Source organism: Sinohyriopsis cumingii, chromosome 7 (assembly GCF_028554795.1).
Source record: "Sinohyriopsis cumingii isolate HCF-2022 chromosome 7, ASM2855479v2, whole genome shotgun sequence".
Classification (NCBI taxonomy): domain Eukaryota; kingdom Metazoa; phylum Mollusca; class Bivalvia; order Unionida; family Unionidae; genus Sinohyriopsis; species Sinohyriopsis cumingii.
In genome coordinates this window covers 59,803,573-59,820,085 of record NC_142967.1, presented here as the reverse complement: position 1 = coordinate 59,820,085, position 16,513 = coordinate 59,803,573, and the positions used below count along the sequence as shown (strand labels likewise).

The 16,513-nt window shown below is 32.7% G+C and overlaps 1 protein-coding gene across 1 annotated transcript in view; it reads left to right on the top strand.

Moving 5' to 3' along the window:
• LOC149795347 (limbin-like) overlaps positions 1 to 16,513 on the top strand; it is a 125,207-nt gene that overhangs the window by 87,350 nt on the left and 21,344 nt on the right. Inside the window, exons 23-25 of the mRNA XM_089965122.1 lie at positions 7,099 to 7,224; positions 13,324 to 13,377; positions 14,443 to 14,606. Coding sequence (XP_089821248.1) covers positions 7,099 to 7,224; positions 13,324 to 13,377; positions 14,443 to 14,606 — 344 coding nt within the window. The remainder of the gene's footprint in view (positions 1 to 7,098; positions 7,225 to 13,323; positions 13,378 to 14,442; positions 14,607 to 16,513) is intronic.

Below are 16,513 nucleotides of genomic sequence, written 5' to 3'. Positions count from 1 at the left end.
CCAATAATTTATTTCTTTAGAATACAAAGTGAACATTTAGGAAAATCTTGCAGTATTGTGAAGTAAATCCCAAAGTCCTGAAAGTTCTATAACAATTCCAAGAGTATGATGTTCCAGTTGAATTCCAGTGTTCCAGATAAATTCCAGTATTGAATGTGTTGATGTTCCTATAGTCTTGAATGTGTTAATGTGCCAACAGTCTTTTGATGTATCACAATAATATTATCCAAAATGACCTTGTCTGAATTAACTATAATTCCAAATTAATGTTTCAGTCCAAGAATATTATTGAGTATGTTATACCAGTGAATAATATTTTGAATAGATACATCTGTCCAAATTAAGAATGGAATACAAGAATAAGACTGATTCTGCTCTGGATGTTAAGGCAAGATTGAGTAATGTTTGAAGTAAACAACTTTGCTATAAAAAGCTATGAGAGAGTAATAGAGCCAAGATGTAGGTCAGTCTCTTCTCTAAAACATTCAGAATTGTCAACGAGTCAAAACTGATGTGCTAGACATGGATTAAAATAAACATGTTTTCCTCCACTAGCAAGGATCTGATATTTAATTTACAATCTTGGAGAAATATTAGCTTTGTATTATGTTGTTAACAAAAATAAATGTCACCAGTAAGGTAGACCTTTAAAGTTGATTTTGGACTAAGGTCAATTACAAAATACAAATATACTTGAGATATAATCATTGAGAAAAGCCAACAAACAAAACAAATGAAATATACATAAAGGTAAACTAAATACATAGACTCAATACATTTTTAAAATAAAATACTTATCAATGATACATGTCAAATATGAATATTGAGAATCTTAAGCATCAACAGACTATAATTCATCTTATACTATTCTATCCACAGACTATTACATCTTATACTATGCCATCAACAGACTATTACTCATCATATACTGTTCTATCAACAGACTATTACTTATCTTATACTATGCCATCAACAGACTATTACTCATCATATACTGTTCTGTCAACAGACTATTACTTATCTTATACTATGCCATCAACAGACTATTACTCATCATATACTGTTCTATCAACAGACTATTACTCATCTCATACTATGCCATCAACAGACTATTACTCATCTCATACTATGCCATCAACAGACTATTACTTATCTTATACTATGCCATCAACAGACTATTACTATGCCATCAACAGACTATAATTCATCTTATACTGTTCTATGAATAGACTATTACATCTTATACTATTCCATCAGCAGACTAGTATTCATCTCAGACTATGTCATCAACAAACTATAATTCATCTTATTCTGTGCCATTAACAGACTATTACTTATGTTATACTATTCTATCAACAGACTATTATTCATCTCATACTATGCCATCAACAGACTTTTACTCATCCTATACTGTGCCATCAACAGACTGTTGCTCATCTTATACTATGCCATCAACAGACTATTACTCATCTTGTACTATGCCATCAACAGACTATTACATCTTATACTATGCAATCAACAGACTATTACTCATCCTATACTGTGCCATTAACAGACTATTACATCTTATACTATACCATTAACAGACTATTACTCAATTTATACCATGCCATCAACAGACTATTACATCTTATACTGTGCCATCAGCAGACTATTATTCATCCTATACTGTGCCATCAACAGACTATACTCATCTTATACTATGCCATCAACAGACTATTGCTTATCTTATACTATAACATAAACAGACTATTACTCATCCTATACTGTGCCACCAACAGACTATTGCTCATCCTATACTGTGCCATCAACAGGCTATTACTCATCTTATACTATGCCATCAACAGACTATTACTCTTCTTATACTATGCCATCAACAGACTATTACTCATCTTGTACTGTGCCATCAACAGACTATTACATCTTATACTATGCAATCAACAGACTATTACTCATCCTATACTGTGCCATTAACAGACTATTACATCTTATACTATGCCATCAGCAGACTATTACTCATTTTATACCATGCCATCAGCAGACTATTACTCATCTATACTATGCCATCAACAGACTATTACATCTTATACTATGCCATCAACAGACTATTACTCATCCTATACTATGCCATCAACAGACTATTATTCATCTTATACTATGCCATCAACAGACTATTGCTCATCTTATACTATAACATAAACAGACTATTACTCATCCTATACTGTGCCACCAACAGACTATTGCTCATCCTATACTGTGCCATCAACAGACTATTACTCATCCTATACTGTGCCATCAACAGACTATTACTCATCTTATACTATGCCATCAACAGACTATTGTTCATCTTATACTATAACATAAACAGACTATTACTCATCCTATACTGTGCCACCAACAGACTATTGCTCATCCTATACTGTGCCATCAACAGACTATTACTCATCTTATACTATGCCATCAACAGACTATTACTCTTCTTATACTATGCCATCAACAGACTATTACTCATCTTGTACTGTGCCATCAACAGACTATTACATCTTATACTATGCAATCAACAGACTATTACTCATCCTATACTGTGCCATTAACAGACTATTACATCTTATACTATGCCATCAGCAGACTATTACTCATTTTATACCATGCCATCAGCAGACTATTACTCATCTATACTATGCCATCAACAGACTATTACATCTTATAATATGCCATCAACAGACTATTACTCATCCTATACTATGCCATCAACAGACTATTATTCATCTTATACTATGCCATCAACAGACTATTGCTCATCTTATACTATAACATAAACAGACTATTACTCATCCTATACTGTGCCACCAACAGACTATTGCTCATCCTATACTGTGCCATCAACAGACTATTACTCATCCTATACTGTGCCATCAACAGACTATTACTCATCTTATACTATACCATCAACAGACTATTACTCATCCTATACTATGCCATCAACAGGCTGTTACTCATCCTATACTATGCTATTAACAGACTATTACTCATTCTATACTATGCCATCAACAGACTATTACTCATCCTATACTATGCCATCAACAGACTATTACTCATCCTATACTATGCCATCAACAGACTATTACTCATCCTATACTATGCCATCAACAGACTATTACTCATCTTATACTATAACATAAACAGACTATTACTCATCCTATACTGTGCCACCAACAAACTATTACTCATCTTATACTACGCCATCAACAGACTATTTACTCATGCTATACTATGCCATCAACAGACTATTACTCATTCTATACTATGCCATTAACAGACTATTACATCTTATTCTATAACATCAACAGACTATTACTCATCTTATACTATGCCATCAACAGACTATTACTCATGCTATACTATGCCATCAACAGACTTTTACTCATCCTATACTGTGCCACCAACAAACTATTACTCATCTTATACTATGCCATCAACAGACTATTACTCATCTTATACTATGCCATCAACAGACTATTACTCATCCAATACTATGCCACCAACAGACTATTACTCATCTTATACTATGCCATCAACAGACTATTACTCATCTTATACTATGCCACCAACAGACTATTACTTGTTCTATACTATGCCATCAACAGACTATTACTCATCTTATACTATGCCATCAACAGACTATTACTCATCCTATACTATGCCATCAACAGACTATTACTCATGCTATACTATGCCATCAACAGACTTTTACTCATCCTATACTGTGCCACCAACAAACTATTACTCATCTTATACTATGCCATCAACAGACTATTACTCATCTTATACTATGCCACCAACAGACTATTACTTGTTCTATACTATGCCATCAACAGACTATTACTCATCTTATACTATGCCATCAACAGACTATTACTCATCCTATAATATGCCACCTACAGACTATTACTCATTCTACACTATGCTATTAACAGACTATTACATCTTATACTATGCCATCAACAGACTATTACTCATGCTATACTATGCCATCAAAAGACTATTACTCATCCTATACTATGCCATTAACAGACTATTACATCTTATACTATGCCATCAACAGACTATTACTCATCTTATACTATGCCATCAACAGACTATTACTCATCCTATACTATGCCATCAACAGGTTGTAATTTATCTTATAAATCATCTTGAAAATAAGTTTCTTCTCATTGAAATTTTTAATAATGTTTAAGAAATTGTATAATTTAGGGGTGAAAGAATTGGTCTTGCATGCTAGAATATTGATTTATGTGGTGGATGCTTGATTGAATTGATTTTGATTTAAAAAATAGCTATGCTCAGATGTTTTGAATGTCCTTACAACAACATGGTTTGGCTAATGAGATACAGAAGTATTTCTCAATATAACTGTGACTGATCATTATTTTTTGCAAATTTTGAAGTAACGGGTGTGATTTAAACCAAATTCTTCTTCACAACTTCTTATGGACCAGGTAGCTCATGGTGAAGAGCATCTGTATGCAGTTGCAAGTAGTTGTTGACCTCTCTTATCTGTAGAAAGTGCTTTTAAATGCTTCTGCCAGATTCCAGTTGAATCTCCTTTCAGTGCCTTGTTATACATGTGCATCTAGATGCCTCTGCACCATCCACATAGAAGCATATTTCAGTGCCTACAGCAAACATCAGCCATCCTGAGCTGGTTTTCATAGTGCCACCTTTGGAAAAAAGCCATATTAGAAATTTAATCAACATTGTATCACATCACATGGTTTCTATTTAACACACAGTCATAATCTACTTTTAAAGTAACTGGGTCAGATTCTCCCTTATCTAGAATGGAGGAAACAGATTGTTAATCACTTTCTTGAGTTTTGATGATGAGAAAATGACCATGAAGGCCTCAGTAATTGAGATAAAGCTTTGATATTGATGTAGATGATGCTGATTTTTGATGATTTTCAAATATGGATAATGTAGTGATACAGACAAACCAGTAGATTTAGAGATTGAGAATTTAGGTCAGCTGTTGTTGGTCACACAGCTTTACTCATTTGAAGGTGAATCTATTCTTTCAAGATTGTAAAGTATATAAAACATAAATGAGTGAAAAATAATTATACAGCTGCCATAAAAATGATAATTTACTCATAAATCTATCTATAGATAAGAAATATGTACAAAAAATGTAAAATGGTTAAATTTTTATGTTGAAACTAACATATTGAACTACTCTAAATTTTACAGGCAAGCCTATTTACATGGATAGAACACTGCATTATGTGGTTTTGGCACATGTATATTAACAGTTTTCACAGTAACAGATACTGGGGTAAAGGGTTAAGCAAAGAAAAATCTTGTTTTGCCTTTTCTGTAAAAATAGAATGGATCCATGCCTCCCTCTGTATTACTAGCATGTTTGCAGGTTATCCAGGTGTTAAAACATGAGGTAGCAGGTATACCTGCCAAATTCCATATTACCTGTCAGAGTAATATTACAGGTACCTCCAATATTTGAATAAGCTGCCTAGGTGATAAACCAATCAGATTTGGAGAATTGTCTACAACTAGCATAAAATATTCATCCTTGTCTTTTTCTAGTGTGTCATATTAGTTGTATGGAATCTCCAGGATAATGCAGTGGTCATATCTCTCCTTTGCACCTCCATGGTCCTTGATTTGATCATAGAAGCTGTCTTATGTATGGGCCAGTCATTAGTTGTCATTCAAAGGACAATGTTTTCTTCATGGTCTAAAGTTATCTCTACAACTCTTTTTGACAAAAAGTCACAATGTATAATAATTATTACAAAATGATTTGCAAATTGTGACCATGACCTTGACATTTATATTGAAAAAGTGTTCTGATTGAATTTTCTTTGAAAGAAAGTTGTTATTACATTGGGGATGAAATTGAATGGAATCCCAATCCATTGTAAATTGCATGCAATTATAATAAGGAAAATAACAATTTACAACATTATTACAGTAGAAGCTGCTATATACCACTCATTCAGTAACATTTTACCCCACCATGCTGGCTGTCATGAATGCCTAGTAAGTAGGTCAGAGTTCTCAAAATAACAATTTACAACATTATTACAATAGAAGTGCTATATACCACTCATTCAGTAACATTTTACCCCACCATGCTGGCTGTCATGAATGCCTAGTAAGTAGGTCAGAGTTCTCAAAATAACAATTTACAACATTATTACAGTAGAAGTGCTATATACCACTCATTCAGTAACATTTTACCCCACCATGCTGGCTGTCATGAATGCCTAGTAAGTAGGTCAGAGTTCTCAAAATAACAATTTACAACATTATTACAGTAGAAGTGCTATATACCACTCATTCAGTAACATTTTACCACACCATGCTGGCTGTCATGAATGCCTAGTAAGTAGGTCAGAGTTCTCTGTAGGTCTTTGACACTGGGAGTTCTTAACTCTCAATCTCCAATCATTGGGAGTCTGGATATGAAAACTATGGGTCCAGGTGAGAAAAGAAGACAAGTATTTAAATATCCAAGATGCACTAAAACCATTTACAGAAATTTCTCTACGTAACACAGACATATGTGCCATAGACTGTTTTCTGCAACAAAAGTTTGTCAGAGCCTGAGGATGTGTTTGAGACCAAGGGTCATGATCAGTTACTTATACATAAATTATACACGAATTACCTGAAAAAGAAGTGTTTTAATATATTGAAAAGCGTTTCTGTTGTTTGAGTATGGATGGTGTCACAAATTGTACATGTTCAACCACCTAAATGGCCCTGGAACAATGTTATAACAAAATGTACTATATATACTCACATGATGCAAGTCAGGTCCACCTGCAAACAACATGGACTGTGATTTGCCATATAATGCACCTGCAGATCAGGGTCAATGTTGTTGGTTCAACTAATTAATCCTAACCAACTGCATAGACCCAGATCTGACAGCACATTATGGGATGACATATATGGGACTATGCAGTTTGCAATTAGATCTGTCTTGTACATGAGAATATACAGTTCAAGTTGGAATTAATTGTATAATTGATATTAAAACATTAAAAATGTATTATTATTGTTTTTAAGCTTGCCAAGATTGAGGAGCAGCAGAGAGCTATACATGGCCTCAAGAGTAATTTGATAAATGACCTGAGTGACAGAGGAATTTTGAGTAATCCTGAGTGCCAAGCCTTCCTCAATAAACACTATGAGGTATGCAGTGTTGATTTTGTCTTGCCTGTGTTAGCAGATGGTGATGATGTTTTCTCTTGTTTTTATACAATCCTTGTCATTGGCTGGTCATGGATTGGAGAGCTATCATGTGCCAGATGTACAAGAAAGTAAAATGATATATGATACAAAATAATGTGTCATGTTCATAGACACATGATAAATATAAAATATATTAAAAAAAAGATAAAAAGAATTGTCTGCAGGGGTAATGAGAGAGAGAGAGAGAGATGCTATATACAAATATACAAATGTTCTAACATACCAGACTCTTAGCCTAGCTGTAATGATTTTAATCTAACACAAAATTTATATACAAACTTCAGCTTTCATTGAATTATCCCATTTACAAATCTTAAAAGCAATTTATGAATTGAATATATCCAAAATTTAAAGTAAAGTCTGCTTTTCTCAATTCTGATATTCCTAATAATATTTATTGACTATCAAATGTAGGTAATGTATATGTGTACATTCAATTTCTATCCAATTAAAAATATCTTTCCAAAAGTAGGTCATGACAGGACAGAAGCAAAATAGATATTTAAGGTTTTCAGGATCTGCTTTGCAAAAAGAACACATATTATACCAATTTTAGTAAAAAATATTACCTTTTAGATTAGATTCCATGTGTAAATCAAATTTAAAACTCTCATTAGTTTGTAGATATAAATGGTAATCGAAACATAGTGCCTAGTTTTTCAAAGACAAAAACAAATATTTTTGATTTTGACATTACCAATTCTTTTTTAAAATAGCAATCAAATTTCTTTCAGACCATTGCATAAGGGAGATTCCCAATAACTCCTAATATTAGAATAAAAATTAATTTCAATAATTTCTTAATTATTTATGGAGAACTTTACCCCCAAATATTGTGAATTGCCCTTGATTCCAGTTAAGATTAATTTTTATGGCAAACTCATAAATACTGAGGAAAGGTAATATACACTTTCCTGTTGGCAACATTAGCAGCAGTTCATTGTTAAAAATTGGGGTATTTTATTTACCACCATATATTTGAGATGGTTTCATGTAAATTCATAAAACTTCAATGATAATGATTGTATCTTTTTGTTAAGAGTATTATGCACCAAGAGCACAAAGATAGCACTGAACCTGTTATACTTACTGACTGTATTTTTGAATTGGGGTCAGGCAAGTGATAAACAGACAACTTGTTTTGTTACTGATATACAGAGCATGATATAGACTTCATGATATACGCATGATGATGTAGACCTCATGATATACACATTATGATATAGACCTCATGATATACACAGCATGATATAGACCTCATGATATACACAGCATGATATAGACCTCATGATATACACATCATGATATAGACCTCATTATATATGCATTATGATATAGACCTCATGATATACACAGCATGATATAGACCTCATAATAAACACAGCATGATATAGACCTTATGATATACACAGAATGATGTAGACCTCATGATACAGACATTATTGTATAGACCTCATGATATACACAGAATGATATAGACCTCATGATATACACAGAATGATATAGAACTCATGATATAATTATGATATAGACCTCATGATATACACATTATGATATAGACCTCATGATATGCACAGAATGATATAGACCTCATGATATACACAGAATGATGTAGACCTCATGATATACACATTATGAGATAGACCACATGATATACACACTATGATATAGACCTCATGATATACACACTATGATATAGACCACATGATATACACATTATGATATAGACCTCATGATATACACAGCATGATATAGACCTCATGACATACACATTATGATATAGACCACATGATATACACATTATGATATAGACCTCATGATATACACATGATACAGACAACATAATATACACATTATGATATAGACCTCATGATATTACACATTATGATATAGACCACATGATATAATTATGATATAGACCTCATGAAATACACATTATGATATAGACCACATGATAGACACATTATGATATAGACCTCATTATATACACATTATGATATAGACTTCATGATATACACATATGATGCAGACCTCATGATATACACATTATGATATAGACCATGTGATATACACATTATGATATAGACCTCATGATATACATATGTGATGTAGACCTCATGATATACGCATTATGATATAGACTACATAATATACACATTATGATATAGACCTTGTGATATACACATTATGATATAGACCTCATGATATACACAGCATGATATAGACCTCATGATATACACATTATGATATAGACCTCATGATATACACAGCATGATATAAACCTTGTTATATACACATTATGATATAGACCTCATGATATAATTATGATATAGACCTCATGATATACACATTATGATATAGACCACATGATATACACATTATGGTATAGACCTCATGATATACACATTATGATATAGACCTCATGATATACACATTATGATGTAGACCTTGTGATATACACATTATGATATAGACCTCATGATATACACATTATGATGTAGACCTTGTGATATACACATTATGATATAGACCTCATGATATACACATTATGATATAGACCACATGATATACACATTATGATGTAGACCTTGTGATATACACATTATGATGTAGACCATGTGATATACACATTATGATATAGACCTCATGATATACACATTATGATATAGACCACATGATATACACATTATGATATAGACCTCATGATATACACATGATACAGACAACATAATATACACATTATGATATAGACCTCATGATATACACATTATGATATAGACCACATGATATAATTATGATATAGACCTCATGAAATACACATTATGATATAGACCACATGATAGACACATTATGATATAGACCTCATGATATACACATTATGATATAGACCTCATGATATACACATTATGATGTAGACCTTGTGATATACACATTATGATATAGACCTCATGATATACACATTATGATGTAGACCTTGTGATATACACATTATGATATAGACCTCATGATATACACATTATGATGTAGACCTCATGATATACACATTATGATATAGACCTCATGATATACACATTATGATGTAGACCTCATGATATACACATTATGATGTAGACCTTGTGATATACACATTATGATATAGACCTCATGATATACACATCATGATATTGACCTCATGATATGCACATTATGATATAGACCTCATTATATACACATTATGATATAAACCACATTATATATTTATGATATAGATCTCATGATATACACAGTATGATGTAGACCTTATGATATACACATTATGATACAGACCTCATGATATATACAGTATGATATAGACCTCATTATATACACAGTATGCTATAGACCTCTTGATATACACATTATGATATAGACCTCATGTTATACACATTATAATGTAGACCTCATGATATACACAGTATGATATAGACCTCTTGATATACACAGTATGATACAGATGTCATGATATACACACCATGTTATAGACCTCATGATATATACAGTATGTCACTGACCTCATTATATACAAATTATGATATAGACCTCATGATATACACATTATGATATAGACCACATGATATATATACAGTGTGATATAGACCTCATTATATACATATTAGGATATAGACCTCCTGATATACACATTATGATATAGACCTCATAGTATATACAGTAATGATATAGACATACACAGTATGACATAGATCTCATGATTTTTAACCCCATCAAGAATCTGATTTTTTCTCATCGTAATTCATTTTTACCAAACTAAATTATTCAGAATTCTTGATTTTATTTTTGAATTTGAAATCAGAATGTAGAAAATCAGTTTCATTTTGCATGGATTTTACAATTGTTTTCCATGATTGCTTTGTAATTGATAGTATGTTCATAATGAAAACTAAAGAAAGAACTAGTATGGCAGCTGCATTGCAATTTGCATTCATTTTTTGATAAACCACACCATAATAGACAAACTGAGTACAAGTGTTGGTTAACGTATTATGTGGAGGATAAATGAAGAACTTTAAAATGTGAAAAATTTGTGCTCCATTAATGGTGGTATTTTTTAATATCTGGGCAGATAAATGGTGGTAATGTTTGATATCTAGGCCAACATATCTTGGTAATGTTTGATATCTAGGCAGATAAATGGTGGTAATGTTTGATATATAGGCCAGCACATGTTGGTAATATTTGATATCTAGGCAGATAAATGGTGGTAATGTTTGATATCTAGGCCAACATATGTTGGTAATGTTTGATATCTAGGCAGATAAATGGTGGTAATGTTTGATATCTAGGCAGATAAATGGTGGTAATGTTTGATATATAGGCAGATAAATGGTGGTAATGTTTGAAATCTAGGCCAACATATGTTGGTAATGTTTGATATCTAGGCAGATAAATGGTAGTAATGTTTGATATATAGGCCAACATTTTGGTAACGTTTGATATCTAAGCCAACATATGTTGGTAATGTTTGATATCTAGGCAGATATACAGTGGTAATGTTTCATATCTGGGCAGATAAATGGTGGTAATGTTTGATGTGTGTGTGTGTGTGTGTGTGTGTGTGTGTGTGTGTGTGTGTGTGTGATTTGGATTTTTAACATAGCTTTAACAATTTTTCACTCATATCGCTACTATGTCTGCAGTGTGACAGTTTATAGTTATGTCAAGCACTGGGGTGTCATGCCACAGACATGTAGCATTATGTCCCACCATCACATTATCCTGACACCAGGCTGACCAGTCCCAACACTAACCTCTTGATGCAGAGCGCCAAGCGAGGCAGCTGTTAGTACCATTTTTGTAAGTCTCTGGTATGACTTGGCCAGGGATTGAACCCATGACCTTATGCATCTGAGGCAGACATTCTAACCACTAGGCCACCAGAGCGGTGGTAATGTTTGATATCTAGGCAGATAAATGATGGTAATGTTTGATATATAGGCCAACATATGTTGGTAATGTTTGATATCTAGGCAGATAAATGGTGGTAACATGAAAATCTGCACAAACATAACTCATGTTGATCTCAAATTTGTCACTGAATGAAAATAACATGAAAATAGACATAATACGAAGAATTTTCATTGTTTTAAAGCAACTGTCTTCTTGTAGTGGGTGGTAGAGTCAAAGGTTGGTTTTAAATATTACAAGCTGAACCACTGAACCAGCCCAGCTAGTGCAGTCAGGTACCAAAACAGATTTAATAATATTTCAATACTTATAAATTTATAACAATGGAAAATAAATTACGTAAAAATAAGAACCTGGTTTATACACATTTATTTTTTAATTAGGGTTATTTGCCACATTTAAGATGTTAAATGTTTGTGAAGACAGCTTTATTTTACTGGTTTACTCTTTTGATGAAAGCAGTATATCGCTCTAAAGTTTTTTGATGATTTGGATTTCTTCTCTGCTGGAGTGTGTTTACCATATGTACTCACTTATAAGTTTAGTCCAAATGCAAACAACAGAGGCCCTGAGCTACTAATGCATATTGCACTGGCAGATAGAGGTCTGTGTATTTTGTTCTACTGATTACTCCAAACAAACAGTATAGACCCTGATCTGCTGGCACATTATGTGGTGGCAGATCTGGGTCTGTGCAGCTTACAGTTGGACTTGAAATATAAGCAAGTATAGATTTGTAAAAATATAGTATTCATTAGAACAAGAAACCTAATTAACAGTGAATAATGGTTCTCCCAGTATTGACAATTTTACTCCAACTTGTTGAGACTATCTGATGATAATTTAACCTTTCTTTCACATTCAAAATTGGTATTAGTCTGTCGGATATCATTGAAGAATTGCATTGTTATTTTAACCATATGTGCACAATTAAAATACTTGAAAAATTAAATTACATGGCATGAACATCATTATTTGTCTCCAAAAACAGTGTCCAAAATCAAACAGAAATTACTATAAAAAAACTCATGTATTGGGTGCTTAAATGTTTCTTGGAAACTAAAAATACTGTATATTATTATTGAAATTTGTTTTCAGCAACAAGAACAGTTGAACAGCAAAATAGAGGCTCAGAAGGAAAAGCAGGAAAAGGTCAGTAAAGAAAATATAACATACTTTGTAAAGCCATCTTTATTTACAAAATATTCACTTTTTAATGAATTTTTAAAAAATATTTTCCAAAATTAATGAATAAATAAATAAATGGGATAAAATTGGTTGGAGCAAATGACATGGAAGTCCATTTGTTGTAGTGGTGTGAATTATCTTTTAATTTCACAGCTATTTATGCAGTGCTAAACAAAGTAACACATAGAATAAGTTCATTTTCCATAAGAAAACATACTCTTTGAAAGTTTTGGAAATCCTTGTAAATTTATTTTAAAAATATTTTGAGGCTGTATTAGCTATGTCTAAAGACCTCTACTTTGATTTTATCAAATCAAATCAATATTCATCGTAATTTTGATCAGAACAGTATATTTCATATAAGTGCAGTTCAAGAATTTGCTTATAGTCATTCAATACAGTTAGATAGGTCCCACAACTGGGGTTAAGCATCATACTTTCCAGAATATTCTGATTCTCTCAGGTGGTATTTTGATGTTCACATGTATTATGAATGATTGATCTATGATTCTCACAGGTGGTATTTTGATGTTCACATGTATTACAAAATGATTGATCTATGATTCTCCCAGGTGGTATTTTGATGTTCACATGTATTACAAATGATTGATCTATGATTCTCCCAGGTGGTATTTTGATGTTCACATGTATTACAAATGATTGATCTATGATTCTCCCAGGTGGTATTTTGATGTTCACATGTATTACAAATAATTGATCTATGATTCTCTCAGGTGGTATTTTGATGTTCACATGTATTACAAATGATTGATCTATGATTCTCTCAGGTGGTATTTTGATGTTCACATGTATTACAAATGATTGATCTATGATTCTCCCAGGTGGTATTTTGATGTTCACATATGGTATTTTGATGTTCACATGTATTACAAATGATTGATCTGTGATTCTTCCAGGTGGTATTTTGATGTTCACATGTATTACAAATGATTGATCTATGATTCTCCCAGGTGGTATTTTGATGTTCACATGTATTACAAATGATTGATCTATGATTCTTTTTTCTAGGTTCTGAAGAAACGTTTGCGAGAAAGGTTGGAACAGAGAGAGAAATCCATGTTAGAAGCTCAGGATGCTGAGCTCCGAAATCTTGTGGCCCCCAACAAAACTGCAACCAAGATTAAGAAGATGCTTCTTATTCATAAACACATGGTAGACATGGAGAATTTCAGGTAAAATATTCCATTTTAATGCTACACATAGCTGCCAACCCTCACGATTTTGGCATGGATTTCATGATTTTTTCAATGATTCACAAATTCACACAGCAAGCAAAAAATTCATGAAAACTCCAATTCTCAATTATTTTAAATCTTTAATAAAAAAAACTGATTTCCTGTTAAGCACTAGTCATGATATCAGCAGTTGCCGATACGGTCTGGTACTGCTGGTCATGATATTAGTGGAACTATAGTTGATTGGTACAGTTGGCCTGGTAGCAAGCGTTTTAGCGTATTTTAATCTATATGTATAAGAGTTGTTTTACAAATGCTTTTGAGAGGAACTGGGGCCTAACCAGAATTTTACCATTATCATTTGGCACCGCATCTTGAAAATGTCTTCACCAACAAAGAAAAAGAAATCTTTTGAACAAAAAATGAAATTTAGTTTGGAATATACAAAAAATTGGCCTTGCATTCAGCCTTCAAACACTGAGATACATCATGCTTTTTGCACACAGTGTGCCACAAATTTTAACAGTGTGACCGTGGTGGCAGAGGATGTGAGGAAGCACATTGGTAGCGAAAAGCACATAGAGGTTGGATAATTAAGAACTCACAGCAGATTTCAGCTCTCGATGGAAGAACTAGAAGCTACCAATGCTGAAGCATAGTTTTTGAGTTTTGTTGTTGAACACAATCAACCTTTATCAGCTGGAGACAATGCTAAACATTTGTTCTGACAAATATTCACGGACTCGAAGATCGCTTCACGAATTCATGTCAAAATTCACTAATTATGAGCCTGGAGGGTTGGCAACTATGGTTACAGGCCACTAAAACAAGGAGTTGTAGAAATGGTTTGACCTATCCATCCATCCATATGTGCTTCTATTTGTCTGCCTTGTGAATGCTCTGGTATTTTTATATTTATTATTAGATATGAACCAAATTTGTTGAGAAGCGTGGCTGAGTGCAATCATAAGCATTATCTCAACAACAGCATGGATGCGTGAAGTCTTATCTCAACAACAGCATGAATGACTAAAGCCTTATCTCAACAACAGCATGGATGAGTGCAATCATAAACACAATCTGCACACATTTCTTTGATTTATGGCTGTTGATCTTCTTAGCCTAGGCATTGCTAATGCGTAACCTTTTGAACACCTGTACAGAAATTTCTCATGGATTCCATATGGAATACTTCAGGAATCCATATGGAAGAGATATGTACTGGAAAACTTATGGAATCAGACAATTTATTGTATATCAGTTCCATAAGTACTTCACAGCAAATGAAAATTCCAAATGGAATAAAGTTGCAACTTTAATCCATAAGCACTTTTTTCCATATGGAAATCAGGCTCATGTATTATAGCATCATGGAAAATACTCTCTGAAGAATTAATAACCTAAACTACGTGATTCAAATATAAATATTTGTGGGAGTTAGAGTACATATATATGTCAGTGTAGCTGATGTGGAAGGATGAATATATACTCATATAAATTTGAAGAAACACATGCATGTCAGTTTTCTTTAATTTATTTCCACAGATGTTTAAAAACAAAGACATGACCAGAATAGTAGAGAAAATGTAAACATGATCAGAAAATTAATATCTGGTAGTACAAGCATAGATGAATCTTTGGACTTAAAAAATTTGGTGCAAGGTGGATTTGGGGCTAGATCTGATGTTTACTCTGAAAAATTATTTCTTTTGCTTCCACATTTAGATTTGTTAAAACCTAAACTTCATCTTAAATATAGTATATACACATATTTAAGGCTCTTGATCATTGTAGCATCGGCACTTCTAATGCATAATATTGCTGACATTCTGGCTTCAAGCTGTATTATAAAATTTTAGCCATATTTGAAGCTATAAGAGCTTGGATGAATCAGATGAGGAGTA